The 21881-nt window shown below is 38.0% G+C and overlaps 2 protein-coding genes across 9 annotated transcripts in view; both read left to right on the top strand.

Moving 5' to 3' along the window:
• Positions 1-6667, top strand: part of LOC119998777 — a 7176-nt gene extending 509 nt beyond the window's left edge. Inside the window, exons 2-8 of one of the 2 annotated variants that reach the window (XM_038846195.1) lie at positions 40-90; positions 222-264; positions 897-981; positions 1514-4674; positions 4778-4828; positions 4960-5002; positions 5635-6667. In XM_038846195.1, the coding sequence (XP_038702123.1) occupies positions 1521-3158 (1638 nt within the window). In that variant the 5' untranslated portion in view covers positions 40-90; positions 222-264; positions 897-981; positions 1514-1520 and the 3' untranslated portion in view covers positions 3159-4674; positions 4778-4828; positions 4960-5002; positions 5635-6667. The remainder of the gene's footprint in view (positions 1-39; positions 91-221; positions 265-896; positions 982-1513; positions 4675-4777; positions 4829-4959; positions 5003-5634) is intronic. The other variant, XM_038846196.1, reaches the window with a different exon arrangement.
• On the top strand, positions 6386-21020 carry LOC119998775 (SWI/SNF-related matrix-associated actin-dependent regulator of chromatin subfamily A-like protein 1). 7 transcript variants are annotated; one of them, XR_005468296.1, is made up of 25 exons: positions 6386-6667; positions 6985-7214; positions 7597-7654; positions 7928-8016; positions 8117-8172; positions 8329-8404; positions 10860-10926; positions 11366-11465; positions 11600-11666; positions 12406-12489; positions 12579-12620; positions 13387-13542; positions 13655-13732; positions 14980-15048; positions 15171-15236; positions 15340-15468; positions 17628-17684; positions 17819-17908; positions 18119-18184; positions 18926-18994; positions 19067-19171; positions 19311-19436; positions 20153-20320; positions 20409-20445; positions 20672-20776. XR_005468296.1 is itself a non-coding variant. In XM_038846189.1 (25 exons), exons 2-25 carry the CDS (start codon positions 7035-7037, stop codon positions 20819-20821), a joined length of 2076 nt encoding a protein of 691 aa, XP_038702117.1. In that variant the 5' UTR covers positions 6391-6667; positions 6985-7034; the 3' UTR covers positions 20822-21020. The 7 variants fall into 7 exon arrangements, 6 of the variants coding, with proteins under 6 accessions (XP_038702119.1, XP_038702117.1, XP_038702118.1 ...); XM_038846189.1 differs by having other exon boundaries at positions 6391-6667; positions 20262-20320; positions 20672-21020; XM_038846190.1 differs by having other exon boundaries at positions 6391-6667; positions 11366-11432; positions 20262-20320; positions 20672-20821.
• Positions 21021-21881: the final 861 nt, after the last annotated feature.

Genomic DNA, 21881 nt, shown 5'->3' with positions numbered 1-21881 from the left:
ATGCTTGTGAATTGATGTGGTATGATGGGAACTTTGTAGGAAATTGGACTTGAAGTGTAAGTCATGCAGTCAAGAACTAGATTTTCAAGGGTAAGTGGAATTGAATCTCTATTTCAATTAAGATAACGTTTGTGCTTGTAAGTGAGATAAGAACTTACTGAAGTTCTATATACTGTTGGCATTGAGTTGTTAAATACTATATCGTTTTATTATATGGTCAGGCGGTGGGCATTGTCGCAGGATTTGGCTAGTAGCATATTTCCGGTGAGTAGATAGAAAACTTATCTGATACACTGAGCTCGCACACACATATGATCCGTCCTTTTCTTCAAATTTTGTGTGTTAGTGTTCCTGTTTGTCAATCTCCGTATATAACCGTTCCGTCACTGTTTGTTAGACTTCTTGTGTGACCCATGATTTTCTTACCATTGGGACAAGCGTAAAATTAACTACATGTGACCTTTTGATATGACATTGATTACTCTGATTCTGAAATATGTGTTGATCGGATTTCTTATCGAAATGGAATGTTCTGATTCAGACTTGTGATCGTATCCTATTCTGATTTAGTTTGACGATTGGTTGACTGATGGTTATTTGTTCCTTGGGAGTTACTATCTGTCAGAATACTGTACGCTAACGGCAGGATACGTTAGCCTTGGTGCACCAAGTTTGGATATGTTTGGTTATCGGCACTGGGTGTGCTGTCTGATTTCGGCACTTCATGTGCTGTCTGATATTTTGATTGATTCTGTATGATGGTACTCCTTTCCAATATGTTTCTTGTTCAGTTCTTTGACTCTTGACTACCGGCTTGTCCCCTTTGTATCGTTTAAGTTTCTATTCATTCACTGAGTCTTGTGACTCACGCTTCCTTGTTGATACTTTTGTTTCAGATAAAGTAATTTCGGCAGGTCCAGGACCATCTTCAGCTAATTAGAGTTCTATCCGATTCTGGAGAGCCCTTCACCTGTTGTGCGGGTAGTCATTATGATATTTTGTATTTTACTATTTTGTATAAATTTATGAATCTTAGATGCTCCGTTAAGTACAGATAGGATGTTTTTGGTATGTATTGCTGTAAGCCTTGACTGTACTCTGGCTATGGCTTCCGCGTTATGTAAATTTCAGTTCCGTACTCCTTATGCATGTTTGGATTGTCTGTTTTGAGGCTTGCTTGATCTCAGTGGGCTTCTAGGTTCATTGGGGTCATGCGCCGGTCATGTGCCCGTATTTGGGTCGTGACAAAGTTGGTATCAGAGGAAGGTTTCGTTCCCAGGTTATGAGGTTATTCTTAGGTCACTGTGTTTAACGGAGCAAGTGTCCTTTAGTGGAGTTTCGGTTGAGTATGTACCCGGGCATACTACAATTGACTCTACCAGAGGCCTTTTAGGATGTATTCTTCCGTATTACTCTTCAGATAATCCTATTCTGATTTCCTTGATCCGATATTTGTTCATATTCCGTATGTTCCATTCAGTGTTTCTCTGATAAAAGTCTGTGGGTTATATAGGGTCAATATGCCTCCAAAAACACGTACACTGAGAGATATTGCGGTGCGAGAGGAGACAGGTGAGAGCTTGGCTCCACAATCAGCTCACATTACTCGAGAGCAAGGTAGACGTCGTAGAACTACTACAGTCGTTGGAGAGGGGGTTCAGAGTGAAGGTATTGCACTGCCCCCATTAGTTCAGGCAGACGCCGATGTTCCTGGGCTATCCGAGGTTCAAGGTCCTACTATGATTGACATGATGGCCGGGATGCAGGGTATTCAACAGGCTATTTTGAAATTGACTGAGGTAGTTACTGTTCAGAGTCAAAGAGTGACTCAGCCTTTGGTAGATCAAACTCCGACAGCTGGGGGGAGGCAGACGGTGCAGGATCAGCCTCAGCCACAGTTGGGAGGAGGTATTATGGTGACTTTGCCAGAGTTTTTGAAATTGAAACCACCGAAGTTCTCTGGGTCTGATGTGAATGAGGACCCACAACGGTTTTTAGATAGTATGGATAGAGTTCTGCAGGCTTTAGGGTGTTCTAGCACTCGATCAGTGGAGTTGGCTGCGTTTCAACTAGAGGATATTGCTCGAACATGGTATGATACTTTAAGAGGAGGGAGACTTGTGGGGTCAGCTTCATTGCGTTGGGAGGAGTTCACTGAGGCTTTTATGGCTCGTTTCCTTCCGCGCAGTGTGAGAGAGGCTCGTGCACATGAGTTTGAGAAGTTGGTACAAACCTTTGGTATGACAGTGACTGAATATGATATCTTGTTTACGCGATTGTCTCGATATGCACCTCACTTGGTTGCTACAGAGGAGATGCGAATTACTCGGTTTGTGAATGGATTAGTTACACCTTTATTTAATGCGGTAGCTTCACAAGAATTCACAACCTATGCTGCGGCTGTTGATCGCGTTAGGAAGATTGAAATAAGGAGGTTGGAAGATCGTGGGGGCCAAGAGCAAAGTAAAAAGAGCAGAACTGTGGGATCATTTAGTGGATTTAGTAGGAGTGTTGATAGTCAGAAATCAGGCAAGCAGAGAGCCGCTCAGTCCGAGATGGGATCGTCAGCGTATTCACCTTCTATTGCCCTTAGGAGAGATTCTAGGTTCCAGGATGCTGAGCATTCAGGCCAGCAGCCTCCCAGTCAGTTTAGTGCTGATAGACCACCATGTCTGACTTGTGGGAAGCGCCATTCTGGGCAATGTTATAGGGCCACTGGTGCTTGCTTTAAGTGTGGTCAGCTCGGTCATCGAATGTGGGAATGTCCGCAAGGCCAAAATATATCTAGTGTGGGGTCAGCACCACTTATTACCCCTGCTACCGGACAGCCGACTAGACAGACTACTGTTCAGTCGGGTAGAGGGTTTGGAGTCCGAGGTCAGGACCAGTCAAGGGGAGGTCCTGCTAGGGTCTTTGCGCTTACACCACAGGATATGCAGACATCTGATGCAGATGTTGCAGGTACACTTTCTAGTTATTCTTTCGACCCACATGTGTTGATTGCTTTGGACTCTACGTATCAAATTTTACCCTCTGATTCGCTGAAGATTCAAATCTGTTTAGTTGCCCTTTCTGTGATAGGTAATTTTGTTCCATCATTGGTCTTGTATTCAGGTCTTATCTTGCTATTGTTTGAACAATTTGATAATATCTATTAACCTGACTCTTTCCTGGAATTCTCTACTAGAAAACATGCTTTCATGTTAGTTATTTATGGATCTACATAGGTTGAACTGATTGCCATATTACTTATTGAAATCTACCTTGTTAATCTCTGGAAGGGTGTTAACTAAATTATTGCTCCAGTACTATGTTCTTAGAAATTTTTGTTAAGTTCTCTTTTACCTAGTGAAGTCTGAACAAAAGATGGAATGGGTAAATTTGGCTTCGGAACTTTCCAGGTTTTGGTTACTCCTCTAGGTACCACACTTTGAAAGTATAGTTACTCTTGAATTGTGTGTTTTATTCAGTTTTAAATCTCTGTGTTGACTCTGGTCGTACAGAAAAAAAAAAAAAACAACTTGGGGAGGGTTTGGGTATAAAAACAATTAGTACAATAGTTTTGATATTTGGTCTGTGTTGGGTCAGGAATTGATGTGGATATTATTTTGAATCCTTGTTATTTAAAGAAATTACATTGTTATAAATCTTCAAAATTGTGTCACCTGGAGGGACGTATGGAGTTTTTTTTTTCTTAAATATTCCATGAATCAAGATGGATTTATAGTGTCCTCAATGTGGTGGTGTTTTTCCCTTGGGTCCCTGACAATAGTCAGATATGTATTAGCATGATATACTATTCCTTCCATTACATTCTTTTAATTTTCAATTGCTTTGGTACCGATTGCCTTAGCTACTTTGGCTTTAGCTAAACAATGAGATTTGGGTTGTTTGATTCATCACCCGGAGTCGTCTATGAGTTAATAAAAGATACAAAGTTTTTGTTGTTTCAGTTCTCACTCATGGTAGTTGATATGGGGTGGTAATTGAAGGTGCGTATTGACTATCGGTAATACCAGGTAGGTTATACGTGTTAGGTACCAACAATTGTTGGACGCTACGGACTGATCGCAAAGTAAATTTCGAGGACGAAATTTATTTTAAGGGGGGAAGAATGTAATATCCGGTGTTTTTTTTAAAAGCAAAATATATATATATATATATATTTACGTATATTTGTAGAGGAAATATAAAACTCATGTAAGTCCTTTGGACCAAAGTCTTTCATTGAGACCAACACGGGATGTAGCTTGGGCCATACTAAGTTGTCCTAAACATATAAGCTTCAAGATGTAGAAAATGGGCTTAGCCCAAGTCAATTTCAGCTAGCCTCTTAGCAAGCTTTGGCTTTACGGAAAGTTACAAGAAGAATCTAGAAAGACAAGTGATAAGGCAGAGAACTAAACAGGGGGAAGAGAAGAACCTAAAGGGAAGACGTGAAACAAGGAGAGTGGTGGAGTGTAAATCGCATAGATTCTCTCATGGTTGCCAAGGTAATGAAGAAAGAAGATTGTTTGGGAAGGCTTAGAAAGTGGATCTACAAAGCTTAAGTTCGGTTCATGAAAGAAATTTAGATTGAAGGTTTGGGAGAGATTGTCTACATTAAATTGTACTTGTACAAGGAAACTTGGATGGTCAAAGCTAAAGTTGGATTTCATGTGCTGTTTGGTTCGGGTAAGTTCTGGGATCAATTAAACTTTGAATTTGTTTTGACCTGTACAAAGATGGAAAGTGCTACATGCTTGTGAATTGATGTGGTATGATGGGAACTTTGTAGGAAATTGGACTTGAAGTGTAAGTCATGCAGTCAAGAACTAGATTTTCAAGGGTAAGTGGAATTGAATCTCTATTTCAATTAAGATAACGTTTGTGCTTGTAAGTGAGATAAGAACTTACTGAAGTTCTATATACTGTTGGCATTGAGTTGTTAAATACTATATCGTTTTATTATATGGTCAGGCGGTGGGCATTGTCGCAGGATTTGGCTAGTAGCATATTTCCGGTGAGTAGATAGAAAACTTATCTGATACACTGAGCTCGCACACACATATGATCCGTCCTTTTCTTCAAATTTTGTGTGTTAGTGTTCCTGTTTGTCAATCTCCGTATATAACCGTTCCGTCACTGTTTGTTAGACTTCTTGTGTGACCCATGATTTTCTTACCATTGGGACAAGCGTAAAATTAACTACATGTGACCTTTTGATATGACATTGATTACTCTGATTCTGAAATATGTGTTGATCGGATTTCTTATCGAAATGGAATGTTCTGATTCAGACTTGTGATCGTATCCTATTCTGATTTAGTTTGACGATTGGTTGACTGATGGTTATTTGTTCCTTGGGAGTTACTATCTGTCAGAATACTGTACGCTAACGGCAGGATACGTTAGCCTTGGTGCACCAAGTTTGGATATGTTTGGTTATCGGCACTGGGTGTGCTGTCTGATTTCGGCACTTCATGTGCTGTCTGATATTTTGATTGATTCTGTATGATGGTACTCCTTTCCAATATGTTTCTTGTTCAGTTCTTTGACTCTTGACTACCGGCTTGTCCCCTTTGTATCGTTTAAGTTTCTATTCATTCACTGAGTCTTGTGACTCACGCTTCCTTGTTGATACTTTTGTTTCAGATAAAGTAATTTCGGCAGGTCCAGGACCATCTTCAGCTAATTAGAGTTCTATCCGATTCTGGAGAGCCCTTCACCTGTTGTGCGGGTAGTCATTATGATATTTTGTATTTTACTATTTTGTATAAATTTATGAATCTTAGATGCTCCGTTAAGTACAGATAGGATGTTTTTGGTATGTATTGCTGTAAGCCTTGACTGTACTCTGGCTATGGCTTCCGCGTTATGTAAATTTCAGTTCCGTACTCCTTATGCATGTTTGGATTGTCTGTTTTGAGGCTTGCTTGATCTCAGTGGGCTTCTAGGTTCATTGGGGTCATGCGCCGGTCATGTGCCCGTATTTGGGTCGTGACAAGTATATAAGTCTAGTAAACCAAACATCTTTTTATCCTTAAGGACGGTGTTTGGATAGCTAGGTTTATTGCTCTGTGTGTGTTTGTTTCAAAAAAATGAAATAATGTTTAGTCCGGTGTGTGTTTCCAAAATTGTTGTTTAGTTAGGTGTGTGTTTTCAAAATTGTTAGGTGTTCCACTTAAAAGCCTCTGTTAAAAATACCACATTGATTATTTCAAAAGTGTATGTATTGTATATAAGTCTAATCAAAACATCTTTTTACTTTGAGGGACTGTGTTTGATTAGCTAGATTTATTACTCCGCGTGTGTTTGTTTCAAAAAAAAAGTTATGCGGTATTTGGTTAGCGAGGTTTATTACTCTTTGTGTGTTTGTTTCAAAAAAAAGTGACTTTATTGACCGACTCTATTCGAAGCCCTAGCGCCGCTGAAATCAAAAGTTCAAAATAAATTCGTCTTCGTCGCGACATCGCTTTTGAACGAGATCGGAGAAAGTGTCGACTGTGTCGAGAATCCCCTTCAGAATTCAGGCTCCACTGCTCCAGTCTCTAACCAGTACCCACCGTCGCCGCGCGCATACAGAACCCAGCCCAGTTCTTGTATCCACTCCACCGTCTGCTGCCGCTTATCTCTCCAGTGGTCGCGACTCGCCACTCTCCACCCACCGTCACCTCTTATCTCGAAGGTACATTACTACACTATACACTTTGGATTGTTTTCCCTGAAAACTTTATATCATAGCTTCTATGGATATGCTCATCTGCATATTATTTTTATTTGCTTATGCATTACGCTTTTGCAGCCATTTGTAGACCATGGATCTGCAGTGTTTGGATATTGGATATTGTATTGCAGGTTTTGCATGTTTTTAACCTGTTTATATAGAACTTTGATTGATACCCATGGATTTGTGTTTGCGCTTATTGGAAACCATAACCGGACTGATTAATCGGTTAACCGTAGTTACTGGTTTTGATGGTGTTGGACTGGTTTTGGTTTCAGAAAATACAAAACCGTAATATCCGCTTGCACTCAAAGAAAGAAAATTGACAATGGAGTTTAACGACTGGGAGCTGAGCGCAGAGGAAATGGATGCCCTCGAAAGAGAAGCCCTACAGAAGAGGGCTCTTGCTCAACAACACAACTCCCCTTCTTCTTTCCAAACCCAACAAACACACCAATCTGTGCTTTCGGGCAACAACTGTCCTATCCCCGAATCTCCTTCTGCCAATGTAAAGCCTCTCCTCTTTTATTTGCTTTTCGTTGGGTTTTCTATACAACCCATGATACTTCTCTATGGGTTAATTTTATTTATTTTATCTTTTGTTCCTTCAATTTATAACGCTTTCTGTTTTTAGGGTTTCAATTTTCCGTTGTTGTTTCTTTCAAGATCTCAACTCGTTTAACTTCTGTGTTTTAATATTTGATTTCGTTAAGAGTAGTATAATCATCATTATGTGTTAGAGCACCACTAGTTCAAGTGGTGAAGTTCCCCGCAGTTAAGGGCAAAGGGTTCTAATCCCCATTCCTATTGAACAATTAAAAAAGTGCATGATAATTTTGTTCTTTTAATTGCATTTCCTAATTTTACTTTCTTCTGGGATTTACATGCAGCCTCTGCCTCCTGTATCCCGGATATTACCAACATCAACTACCTCAAAGGTCAGCACTGGTTAGTCGTTCCTTCACCATTATCAACTCATATGTTATTGACACTTATTTAGTTTTCTGTCTTTTCTGTCTCATCAGTTATTCCTTCTTCTTAGCGAAACTTACTTGTTCTCTTATCTTTTAATAATTTTATCCATATCGATTAAGATTAGACTAAAAATGGGGGATAACCAACCACTTCGAAGAGCCAAACACCAGTCTGAATTGTGTCTATACCCTGAATCTTATGGTTTGGTTGCCTGGGCATCTTACATTGTTGTTTGCTTCTCAAAAGATGATAACTCAAGGGGACTACCAAGGCTCTCTGTCAAGTTTTTTCTTCATGCCAATGGAAATATTGCTGCTAAATTTGTATATAACCAGGTAAAACTTATATGCTCTAAAAGTGTTATGTCTCAAAACTGAAACTCAAAAAATTCCCATACATGATGCATCATGCTTTTATTTTTTTCTTTGGTGCCAGGCATTAGTAGGTGCTTGTCGCAAGATCCCTAAATCCATTTGGAATGCGGAAGAAAGGTCACATTTTTCTCCCTCTTTCTTTCTTTAGGGTTTCTTTCTTTATGGACACATACCAACACTTGTGTTTCATTTGAATTATTTTTGTGCAATTTGCGTATTTGTACTGTTGTGAAAGTGCAGTAGTGAAATAATGTTATGTCGCTGAATCTGCAGATTATGGATATTCCCTGTATCCTCTATATCATCAGCTAAAAAAATTCTTAGTGAAGTATCTGGTTTTACTGTTGAGGTAACAACATGAGCATTTTTTCCTCTATGATTATGAAACTATTTTGGATTTCTTTTAAGTTAGGCGGCTGAAGAAATTGTCTGTTTTGACCAAATCAATTTCAGTTTATTACCTCCCTTTTTTTGTTGTTCATCCTTTTCCTTCGTAATGCATAAGTACTTGTGCTGTTCACTATGAGAGTCATGAGAGCCATTTGGCTGAAGCCCTTGGCCGTGGGATAGGTTCTCTGCAAGACCAACAGGTCATTTTATCTCTTGGAGTCGGGTTTAAGGATACTTCCATTTGGACTCTTATGGTAGAAAGATATGAGAAACAGCTGGCTGGTTCGAAGAGCTACTCTATCTCAAAAGATGGGAAATTGAACTTGATAAAATAACACTATCCAGACTTCCAATGTAATTTCTGTCATTGTTTCCTATCCAAACTTGAGTCTACCCAGAATCGATTTCTCCCAAAGCGGCATCTTATTGTTTGGAAGTTGTGTCTTTTTTTCCCAATAGATGCTATCTTTGTAAAGATAATTTAGAGTCGATAAACCATCTTCTTCTCCACTGTACCTGGTCTTGGAAGGTGTATTACAGTGCTTTCAATTTGAGTGGGATCAATTGGGTATTTGGGTCGCAAGAAACCTGCAGAGAAAGAGTTGCTAGCCTGGAGCTTGTCATCTAATATGAAGTCCGAGAGGAAGATTTCAGCTACTCCCAATGTTCATCGTGTGGCTGATCTGGCTTGAGGGAAATAATCGGATTGTCAACTCTAAGCACATCTCGATGGATGTTTTAGTAGATAATTGGTTCAGTTGTGTTTTTTCGTCCTTACTTTGTAATGGTTCTTTTGAATTTTTATTATTTAAAAAAATGATAGTGAAGGTGCAAGAAATTTCATTTAATTTAGTGGCATGTTGCGAAACTTCTGAAAAATTTAGGTGATCTTGCCATCACTTCTGTCAAGCTCTTAATAAAGCCTTGCTTGGAGATTGGATCCGAAAGTTTTGCAACAATATAGATCACTTATGGAAATTTTTTCCTGGTACAGCCCTTGGGAAGGATATTAAGAATGGTTGGTAGGATTGATTACCTATAGGGTAGGCAGTGGAAAGAGAGTTCGGCTTTGGTGTGATGGTTGGATTGGGGCACTTCCCCTCTTAAATGTCAATTTCCAACTCTACTGTAATATCAGCTTCTCTAGATTTGTGCATGATTGGGCATGACACATGATTTTTTTAAAAAATTTTAACAGGTGCTTTTGCTCAGGAAGGTAACATCATTTAGGAAGAAAAGATCTGCTGGAAACGATCTTAAGATAACTTTGTCATAGTTAAGTCTCATTACAAGGAGCTCGCTAGACAACCACAATGTTGGCAGACCAGATATCCCTTGGAATTGGATTTTGAAGGCAAAATTCCTCCTAAAGTGTCTTTCTTCATGTGGGAAGCCCGATGAAAAAATACTGAGCATAGATAACATTCAGAAAAGTGGGGTCACTCATACAGACAAATGCTAGTTGTGTAGAGTAGAGGCAGAGTCAATTAGCCACATTTTCTTCTTGGACAAGAGATCTGGAGTACTAGATGTAACCTAATTGGGATCAATTGGGTCTCTACTCTCTAGTAATAGCTTGGTTTCTGAGTTTATAGCTTGGGGTTGGTTTGGTTTGAAAAGAACTAAAGAAAGATTTCTGTAAGCTTACATGTGGTCACCTCCTGTGTCACGCATCCCACATCGCTTGGATGTGGCCTAGCTAACTTCTTTACAAGGGGCACCCTCTCCCACCACTATTAGGTCCTTTTAGTGGTGGTGAAATGGGCTTGTGACAATTGGTATCAGTGCTGTAGCGTAAGGAGCTACCCATCAATCTGGCGGTAAGGGTTTCCTATGGATCTAGTAAGGGTGAGAAATGGCAAGGGACCATGTCAAAACCCAAAAAAAGTAGCCTAAGCCCAGTGAAAGCTCCCATAGGCTGACACCAACCCAATGGAAGGACCCAATCGAGTGCAGCTGATGCAGACATCAGTTCAGAAGTGCGCTGGTTTGCCACACATCTCACGTTGCTTGGGTGTGGCCTAGCTAACTCCTTTATAATGGGACCCTCTCCCGCCACTATTAGGCTCTTTTAGTGGTGGTGAATGGGCCTGTGACATCCTAGCTCATATGACTGGAAAGGAACAAGTATTTTCTGACAAAGAAGGTACACAGACAACTTTATAGAAAACTGGATTGCCACTATAAAACTATGGATAGCTGGATATTGTCATAATTTCTTTCATGACATCAGTTTAGGTGTAGCCTAATTCAATCTCTAGGTCCTGTAATGTTTCTTTTGCTTCCTGTGCCTTTAGGGTGCACTCCCTAAGCCCTCTTAATAAAATTTCATTGCATTGCAAGCAAAAAAAGAAGAAGAAAAGAATGCCAAATCCAAAAGGTTTGCTACAATTAACTATTTATTTTCTGTCTAGGTAGAGGACTTAGATGCCTTGGTGCAACGTGCCATTTCTGCTGCCTCTGCTGTTCAAGATCTTCGAGGTAGATTATGAACTTTAATGATAAGGCATTTTTTATAAGAAAGTTGTGCGAGATGTTTTGTAAAATTACATTGCATTGATGGTTCTCTTTTCTGACATAATTTGTCTTTTTGGTGTGATTCTATTCTATGACATTATATTACATATTGTTTTGATTCAGAGAGAAGATTTATTAAATAACAAATTGATGGAACATAATATTTAATGAAAAAAAAGTTATTGCCAGAGCCTGCCATTGGTTATTGACAATTGGTTAGTAGATTCATTGAACAATAACTTTCTAGTGATTTTACCATAACTTCTCTTTCGACTATTGCTTAATGACTTATATAGTTATATGAATGCTTTCGGTTTCTTCTTTCTTTCTTCTTCTTATTATTTTTGTTTGTCTTTTCTTCTTGTTACTTTTTTTTCCAACTATATGCACATGTGTTTTACAGAGCGATATGACAGGATACCTAGCTCCATCGAGTCAAAGCTCCTACCTTTTCAGCGGGACGGTGTTAGGTATATAATACATTTGAAAAACATTGCTCTTAGGTAACGGTGATACAACATCCATTTATGTGATATGTCGTCCATTACTGCTATTATCTCTTGAAATTCTGAAATATTTTATTTTGCTTGGATGCTTGTGTATGCTTTATTTATATATGTTATTATTTTTCCTGCAGGTTTGCATTGCAGCATGGAGTGCGTGTGCTTCTAGCAGACGAAATGGGGTTAGGGAAGACTTTACAGGCAATTGTTATTTATTTGAATTATATATATTCCTCTAATGCCATAGTGGAACTGTTTGGGGTTTCAAATGAGTAACTTATATTATAATTTTCTTAATAAGTGCTCTTTAGAAGATGGTTGCTGATGATGTGTGAGAATTAATGTGGCAGTTACCAATTAGTAATCCTTGGATTTATAAGTACATGTTGCCATAGGATAACCTTCTATTTTTATAGTTCATAATGGTTAAAGGCTAAACAATTCCTGTGTACAAGAGTGACATTGTCGAGGAAGGACAAGATGGGAGCCTTACCCTCACTGGCAGAGAGGCCTCCCGAGTTTGAACTTGTGACCCTAAGGTTGCAGTGACGCAATTCTACCAACTTTCCATGTTTGGGTTTTGAGATCATCTTCTATTTCAGTTTTTAAGACGTGCAGTGCTTTCATAGCTGTAATCGCTTTCTGCTCGTTAGAGTTTGATACTTCGTCTCTTGAGATGTGATTTTTTCTCCCTTCATTTTTGTGAAAATGCATCATTAACATTTTGATGACACAGGTTTTTGCTTCTTACCGGTACATTGTCTGTAAGTGGTTAAGGAGGATAGAAAAACATTTAAACAATTAGAAAATTAAACAGTTGTGGCTTTGGGTATGAAACATCTCATGTTGGACATAAGTTTTGTAGCTTGAAAAGTTGCACAGTCTCTATCTTATTAAGTTCTGATAAATGAGCACATTTCATTTACAATTGATTTTGTAGGCTATTGCTGTGGCTGCATGTATTCATGATTGTTCGCCTGTTCTTATAATCACACCATCTTCCTTGCGTTTGCACTGGGCTTCAGTAAGTTTCTAGCTCTTTTTGGTTTTCTGTGTTTCAGTTTTAATAGGCTACCTTTTTTGGCCTTTCTTTTACTCATCTCTTCTCTTCAGATGATTCAACAATGGCTGAATGTTCCTTCATCAGATATACTTGTATGTCCAATAAACTCTTCTAACTTTTTCTTACACACAGTTGTAGCTGGAATTTTGCGTACGTTGTATTGCCTTTAAGCCTTCTATTTCTTGGAATTTGGTTTGTGATTTTGGTGGATGTGTTCTTTGTTTATGTAGTTATTTATTTGTTCATTTTGCCCATAGTTGTCAAAGGCGATAGGCGCAAAGGTCTTCTATCGCTCAGGTGCAAGGCGCACTTAAAGCAAACGCCCAAGCGAAGCAAGGTGCAAAATTAAAAATAAAAATAAAATAATTCTAATAAATAGAGAGGGCTTGGAATAATAACCTGAATGAGAAATTTAGGTTATTATTTCAAGAGGGCTTGAAATAATAACCTAAATGAGAAATTCTAGAAGAAGAAGGAAAAAAGATAAGAGTATTTTTATTAATTGTAATTCATCAGGTGACAACGGCTACCAAGCCAAACAAATATAGACATGTATATGAAGTTACTGTTTCTCAACGGTTAGTTGAGATGATTGAAAATAATAATAAAAGTTTGCATTAAGTTGACTGGCTAAAAGAACACTTGGACTTAGCCTAAGTAAAGAAGACAGATTGCAGCAGCTCCTCTCATCTTAACATATATGCCCCTAAAGTCATCAGGCACTGTGCCTAGCGCCTGATGACAGGCGTGCGCCTAGGCGTCGCCTTGCTCTTGGTCTAGGCGCAGAGGGTGCGCCTAGGAGAGCACTTTTTGCACTTTTGACAACTATGATTTTACCTAACAAGGTACTGTTAATAGGTTGTTTTATCTAATTGGGGTGGATCAAACAGAGGTGGATACAGGATAGTATCCTCCAGCAGCAAGGGAACAATTCATCTTGATGGCGTTTTCAACATAATCTCCTATGACCTGGTCCCTAAACTAGAGAATAGACTGATGGCCTTAGAATTCAAGGTGCTCAAAACTTTCTTTTGAGACTACGATTTTGTCTTTTATGGTTGTTATCTTTATTCTGTACATTGTGGCCGGCTTACATTTGTACCTGCAATGAAGAAATTTTGTTCAGGTTGTGATTGCAGATGAGTCTCACTATTTGAAAAATGCTCAAGCAAAGAGGACAACTGCCTCAATACCAGTCATACAGGTCTCTCTTCCTTCACAAGTGGCAATTGCATGCTTAAACTAGCTATCTTCTATGATACCTGGACTCGGGTATGGGTGTTGGGTATGGGTAAATATCTGTGTGTCCGGTTCTTCAAATTGAAAGTTTCCATAGAGGGAGGCAAGGTAGAGTGAAGAGTCTGGATATCATACCAATACCCATGTCATGCATGCCCGACACCGGTACGGCAGGGTAAAGTGAAGATTCCGGGTATCATAGGCTATCTTTGCTTTATAGACTACTGTAGTAAATTAACTGTACCTGCAGCTTGCAATTTTTCTGTCATTTACCTTAATTAGCTATATACTATTTTGCATTAAAAACAAACCATATAATGTTTTGAAGTCATAACTGATATGGATATTTTGGGTTCCAAGTTGCTCATCAATTATTCTAAGCTTCTATTTTAGCATATGTCGCAACTTGTTAATTTCATACTTTACCCTGAGCACTTTCTCTGTTGTTTTACATCCACAATTGATAAATATTTTTCAGTTTCCAAAGGTCTCATTGGTTCTCACGAGTTTTAATTTAAAAATTGCAGCTTACTATATTTCGTGATTTGCCTTTCACAATATATGCTCTTTGCAGTAGTAACTGATATGAGTGTTTAAGTTTCTGAAGTGTACATCAGTTTTGTTTTGTTTGTTTGTTTGTTTTGTTTTGTTTTTTCCTCGTATACACAAGGTTATTAAATTTAGAATGAGATTATTTTATTTCCTATCAATACCTGGAATGGTCCATCACTCCAAAAACAGGTCTTACATTTTTAAATTTACAATTATGTTCGACATATTCATCAAAAAACTATTGTGGAATTCATTTCTTCACTTGGTTATTTGAGTCCTTTTTTTTTGGGCAGGAGGCTGCAGGGGTGGGGAAGGGTTATTTAGTTTCTTGACTTTCTTTTTTCTTTCTAAGCCTATAACGTTAACTAGTTCAATTGCATTTTCTTGTCCTCCTCCAGAAAGCAATGTGCAAGATGATAATACAGAAAAGAGTGCTTGAATTTCTTTTTTCTTTTTTGTGTAAAGGAAATACACTGAGTCATCCTATGAACTGAGATGATACATGGTTACTTGGTTGAAAGCATCAAATCGAAACACTCGGTGTATTGCAATTTTAAATTGATTCGATTGTATTTATTTTTTGTTATCAATGCAACGGGACGGCTATGTCCTCTCTCTCTCTCTCTCTCTACCCCCACCTTATGATGCTTACAATTTCAGAGAGCTCAGTATGCAATGTTGCTCAGTGGTACTCCTGCTTTATCTAGACCAATTGAGTTATTTAAGCAGGTATCCTTGCACCCTACTTTAGATAGCAGCTTATGTTTTAAAGGCTAATAGAGAATAAATTGTAAAATTTAAATACTTTGAATAATATTTTAATCGTTCTGCATTAAATTTGCGCATTACAGCTGGAAGCCTTGCATCCCAATGTATACAAGAATGTTCATGAATACGGTAAACGATATTGCAAGGGTGTAAGTCATGATCCTTTTGCGATGAAAGCCTGCTATGAATGCAATATATGCATGTCTCACATGGGCATGAGCAATATTGTTGTTCTGATCTCATTTCTTTCAGGGTGGTTTTGGAGTTTATCAAGGTGCAAGTAACCATGAAGAGTTGCACAATTTGATGAAGGCAACTGTGATGATCCGAAGACTGAAAAAAGATGTTCTTTCTCAGCTTCCTGTGAAGCGGCGTCAACAGGTGGGTATCATTTTTTCCATTGCTTTTTGCTCAAATTAGCCTCCTAGTATTAGTTCTCTCTCGTTGGATTTGGGTTATGACTTATGACAAATATTTGATCCTTGCCAAGCCTTATTTGATTTGCTCCAAGCCTCTGACTGAATGTAGTATGACCAATGCATGTCAGAAAACTCATATACTTTGACAGTCTAATCAGGGAATGTTTATGGCATTTGGCTCGCTGATATCTTTGACATGGTTCTTTTACTTTCTTGCTTTTGCCATCCGAAGAAGGTTTTTGATGAGCTTTGACAATAATCCAGATAAATAATGGAGAGCATGGACAAGTTTTTCAAACCTTTCAAGAATGGTGGTATGAATTTGAAAGATGTATGATGTAGTTAAAGCTCTTTACTACAAACTTGCTTGGAAAATAATGACACATCTTTCTGGTCAAAATTTAGGCATAAAAGTATATCAAAAAACTGATTTTTTTGAATTAGAAAAGCAAAACCATTCACTCCTTGCATGGAGGTCCTTTTCTAGTTTCTTAGTCCAGATTTCACAAGCGGAAGATCAGAGAATGAAATTTCAACCTTTGGTATGAGAACTGGGCAAGGGATGGAGCTTTATATCAAAATGGTTTTGCTGTCTCCAATCCTCACTTAAAGCTAAAGGATCTGATCACTAATCAAGGATGGAATATTTCTTTATTGCAGCTGTTGGGAGGTGATAATTTGGTTAAACTGTTAAAGTGATTTCCAGATCACAATTTTTTTTGAGATCAGGTACTGATAAGAGTTTGATTCCACAGATGGTGAGTTTTGCATAGAAGCAGCTTGGAAAAATATCAGAACTCAGGAATACATTTTTTGATACATCTTTTCTTGGTCTTCTACTATTCCATTAAAAATTTCGTACTTTTGGTTGGAGACCTTGGCACAATGGGATCCCCTTGAATGAGAATATTAAAAAATGTGGTATAGCTCCTACTTCTTGGTTCCACTGCTGTAAGAATTTGAAGATTAAATTTCAGTCTTGGATGAGGTTCTTTTCAGGAGCAAATAAACTCTTCAAATCAGCAAGATTTGAAGAATTTTTTTTTGGAAAGATGTATTATTATCAAGAAGATCGCTTTGGAGTTGAGATAATTAAATAAAATCCTTAATCCTACAAAAGGACCTGCTCTGCCTTAGGAGTATATCCGTATTCTTATTGTTCCGATCCAAGTGAGAAGATCACTTCTGTTGAAATGTTGTCCTCCCACTGATTGTTCTTATAGATTAAATGTGGATGGTTCAGCCAAAGGTAACCTTGATCAGGCAGGGTGCAGTGGCATTATTCTAAATGAATGTGATGATTTGGTGGCTGTTTTTTCAATCTACCTTGGTCATGGGAGTGATGGGACTAATGCAATGACGGAGATCTGTGCTTTATACCATGTAATCTCTCTACTTTGAGGCCATTAGCTTAGCCTTCTTGTATTCCCTGTTGTGCCCCTTCTGGTGCCTTGTAAATCTAGTTTTTTCCACTAGGAAAAAACAGAGCATCTTTATCATCAAATATATCGTGTTAATGATGAGATAGAATCAGATCTTGCTTTAGTAGTTAAATGGTTGAACTGGATATGCTATGAGATGTGATATGATTTTGGGTTTCAGGACTATTTTCCTTTTCGTATTAAGAAGGTAATATAGAGAATGCAATAATATGATGTTTTGCCAAAGCTGCTGCAGATGGTGCCACAAGAAGCCTTCTTTACTCTGTTAGACTTGCCAAGGAATTTTGTAAATTGTTTTTGTTGAGAAGAATTGGTCTTCCACATTACAGACATTTTGCTTGATTCTCTTTGTCTTTGACAGAGTTCCTTGTTACAACTGCTCCTGCTTTGGCGGTAAGAAACAAATTGGTGAGAAATTTGTTGAGATTGGTTGGGGCTAAGAGTACTCGAGTTAGTTTTCAAGTTTAGTTGACTTACCTGTAACACCTGTTCATTCACGTTTATCACTGTGGCAACTTCTCACTGAGAAAAATACTTAGGTGATGCTTGACTATCCTACTTTTCTTCTTCCCTATCCGTGTGTGTGGATGTGCCCATGCATGTGCACTTGAGCACATATATTGGATGAAGAGTTTGAGTATGATTTCTTTTGATACTCTTGACGTAATTGGATTCTCAGGTCTTCCTAGATTTGGCAGATAATCACATGAAACAAATCAATGCTTTATTTCGTGAGGTAAGCACAACAATTTGAGCTTTTTTGTTTCTTCTCTCACACGTTTCAAACTCATTTGAGACATTCAAGCTGTGTAATTAAGGGAGTAGAAAGGGTGATAGATAAGACAAAGCTCATATTATAGTTCTTTGCAGTTGGAAGTTTTGAAAAGTAAAATTAAAGCTTGTGACTCGCAAGAGAAGGCTGAATCACTCAAGTTTTCTCAGAAGAATCTTATTAACAAGGTATTCATAAATTTTACCTAGAAATGGTTGCTCATGTGTTTACTGCCACTACTTCAACATCACTTTCCTTGATTTTAGTGCAATACGGGCCCATATCTATCTTCACTTAATAATGAATCGCCAAATCTTGATGTAGCCTGACAACTGTTTAACATTTCCCCTGCTCCTTTAACATTTCTTCTCCACTTCTAACTCCTTATCTGATTCCAGATATATACTGATTCTGCTGAAGCTAAGATCCCCGCAGTTCTAAATTATCTGGAAACTGTCATTGAGGTATTTTTTGGCACCTGCCAATATATTCTCTTTTCTCTGTAAGTGCTTAATTGCTGAAATAAATGGAGTAAGGTCATACTCTGCTAAGAAGTGTGATCCATGTGCATTTTTACAAAAATATCATTTAAAAAATATGTATATAAACACACATGCTGTTGCATCTACATGTTTTTGGGCAATTGCGACTTCATATTACTTATTAGACAATAGTGGATACTGGATACTATAAAAGATATGAGATCCAAAGGATTAGTGGATAGTATAACCCTACATAGAAACGAATGGCAAAACAGACTCCACCTGGTGGCTTGAAATTGATTTCTTTTATGAATTTCAGGTAGCAGACCCTAAACTTTTCCAGGCAAAAGATTTGATGATGACGATGGTGGGAAAAAATATTTTACAAATCCTTTGGTTCTTCAATCAGCTCGTGTAAATTGTATGGATGTGTTAGATTGAGTTCCACATTTAAACTATCCAACTGGTGATCTTTTGTTTGATCGTACTACTTGTTTAGGATGGTGAACAATGCTTCTAACATTGTCCTTGAATATGTAACCCGACAAGCAACTTCTGTTTGCTGTATTGAACATTTTTCTTTTTTTCTTTTCCCATGTGTGTGCGGGGTGTTCTTGTTAAAAGTGTTTTAAAGTCTATGTTTTCTTTTCTTCACTTGCAGCCATCACAGTTTTTTTCTCCCTAGTTACTTAGACAAATTTTTTTTTATAAATTTTGTTGCAGTCTGGCTGCAAGTTTCTGGTATTTGCACACCATCAGCCCATGATTGATTCAATATATCAGTATCTTCTTGTAAGACTGCTCAACTTCGATTGGAATATTCTAAATCTTGCTCCATTCTTACCCAAATTGTCAATTTTCCAGAAGAAGAAAGTGGGTTGCATTCGAATTGATGGTAGTACCCCTTCAGCTTCAAGGCAAGATTTGGTTACTGATTTCCAAGAAAAAGATGCTATTAAAGCTGCTGTGGTATTGATACGTTTTTTTTTTGAAATTTTCTTCCTGTGAATTGTGCTTTCCCTTACTAAATATTCTGTTGTAATTTGTCTACTGCAGTTATTGTGCTAGCTTCAGTTTACAATGGATGGTTTCTTATATCTTTGTGCAGTTATCGATCAAAGCAGGTGGAGTTGGATTAACTTTAACAGCTGCCAGCACTGTTATTTTTGCGGAGCTCTCATGGACTCCGGGTGACCTGATTCAAGCGGAGGACCGTGCCCATAGGATTGGCCAGGTAAAGCATGAGTTGCCTTTCTGAGTTTGATCTTATATGATTGGCCTGGTAAAGCATATGTTACCTTTTTTATCTAAAATAATATGTTACTTTTGTTTTATCAGTTTCAGTAATGGTTCATTTTTGAACCAGGTTATTTATTGTGGCTATACATATGAAATGCTGCTTGTAATAGAGCCAGTGTTGCTGTGCCTCGCCTAGCCTTAAAGCCAGGTGTGGCCTAGGCACACGCCTCAGACCAGGTGCAAGGCTGGTCGGGCGCATGCCTAGGAGAAATGGGGTTTTTTTTAAAGTTTTCTTTTTAATATTATTTTAAAGAGACTTCTAGACCTTGATGGATGCTTTTTTATTATTATTTTAAGGTGACTTTTTTTTAATATTATTTTAAAAAGACTTCTAGACCTAGGTCGATGCTTTCATAAGTCCCTCATCTCTCCTCTCTCGCGCGCCTCTCTGATCTTCATCTACTGTGAGGTATTTGTTGATCAACTAGTATACATGTCTGTTGCATATATATGTATTTGTGGTTTTGGCATATTAAAGATATACTTTTATATTCATATACATGTCTGATTGGATAACAGTGTCATATACATGTATTGATATAAATATATATGTATGATTTGGTGAAATTGCGCCTTGCGCCTCGAGCATTTGAAGGGTCTTATGCCTTTAACAACACTGAATAGAGCTTTTATTAAGTGTATTGCTCACAGATGGCAACATTCATGTGGACTCCGAAGTCTCAGCTCCTGTTCTTTTTCTTATCATTTTTTATCAGCGTGTGCCCAACTCCTGTTGACTCAATTGGTTCATTGCTTATAGGTTTCTTCAGTCAATATATACTATCTGCTCGCTAATGACACAGTTGATGACATCATATGGTATGTTCACATTGAAATAGCAGAGAGACAAATTTTCAAGTTCAATCAATCTTGATGGTTAATTAACACATATGATCCATTTCTCCAGGGATGTTGTTCAGAGCAAGTTAGAGAATTTGGGACAAGTAATAAGCTATTGCTCTCTCTCTCTTTATATATATATACACAAAATTCTCCTATGTGAATCAAAAGTGTGAACCAATATATGGGTGCATGTAGGAGTTTTCTTTTAAAGTTTGGAAGAACTGTGGAACAATTGTTGAAATTTCTACTGATTTGCTACTGGGGCTGGGTTTAGTACTGGTTGATTTTTGAGGTTGGTAAACTGAATGCTAGTTATTGAACAAACAGATGCTTGACGGCCATGAGAATACTTTGGAAGTCTCAGCCAGCCAGTCGAGAAGCAGCCCTGCGAAGCAGAAGACCCTTGATTGCTTCTTGAAGCGATGCAAGACGGAAGATTCTGAGCACCAACCCAGTCCTAAGTGCCCAAGGCACTGAGCGATACCCCCTTGAGGTAGTGTGTGTATTTTTCTTTTTGCTTCTCGGTTAGTTTGTCGAGGGTGTTGCCCATGTGACTTGGAGTCGATGCCTAGAATAGGGGATGATCCCTCCTGAGTCAATGTTTACCCCCAGAGAAATGACATGCTTGTAATGATATTTTGGTATAAATACATAATGGTCACACCTTGATCGATCATAGTAGGGTACGGATTGGGCTTGAAAGGATTTTTTCCTCTCTCTGGCTGGGCTTACTATAATTATTGGGTAAAAATTTTCTATCCAAATTTGATCTAAAGGGCTGGGATAGGGTCAAACTGTCCAAGCACTCCCGAGAATTGCATTGCCGCCGCAGTGCCGCATATGGCAGGGGAATCTAGGTAAGCCCCAAACGCCAGCCCAAAATAAATTTGGGCTTAAATTTTAAAAGCATGGCCCATAATCAAAAATTTCTGAAGCCTGTTTTTTACCTGCTTGGGTAGGCCGTGCCTCAGACAGCCCGGCCCATGTTTGGCTCTAGTAATGAAATAATTATAGTCTTACAAAATCAATGTAATAACATACAAAATTAATGGAATAACTAAATTCAATAGTTTATATCAATTGAATAACAAGATGTTTGAAAATAAATCAATGGAATGACATACTAAAATAAATGGAATAACTAAATAATTTTTTAAATCAATCAAATATTATACGTCTGACACTAAAATCAGTGGAATGACTGAAATCAATGGAGTAACTAATCCATAATCCGTCGTTATAAATCAATGGAATAACTAATAAACTGACACAATTTCAATGTAATGCTATTGTTAAAATCAATGAGATAATTAAATCATTATTTTAAATCAATGAAATAACTATATGCCTCACAATAAAATCAATGCAATGACATCCAAAATCAATGGAATAACAAAATTCATTGGTTTATATCAATAAGACGTATGACAAAATTAATTGGATGACATACTAAAGTCAATGGAATAACTATTCCAACTACTATTCCGATAGTCCAAGGGCTAGAACATGTGGAGCTCATCAAAGCTATTCCAATGGT

The sequence above is a fragment of the Tripterygium wilfordii genome, chromosome 5, assembly GCF_013401445.1.
Source record: "Tripterygium wilfordii isolate XIE 37 chromosome 5, ASM1340144v1, whole genome shotgun sequence".
In the NCBI taxonomy this organism is placed as follows: Eukaryota; Viridiplantae; Streptophyta; class Magnoliopsida; order Celastrales; family Celastraceae; genus Tripterygium; species Tripterygium wilfordii.
The sequence above is the reverse complement of the archived record's forward strand: the minus strand, read 5'-3'. Positions and strand labels throughout refer to the sequence as shown.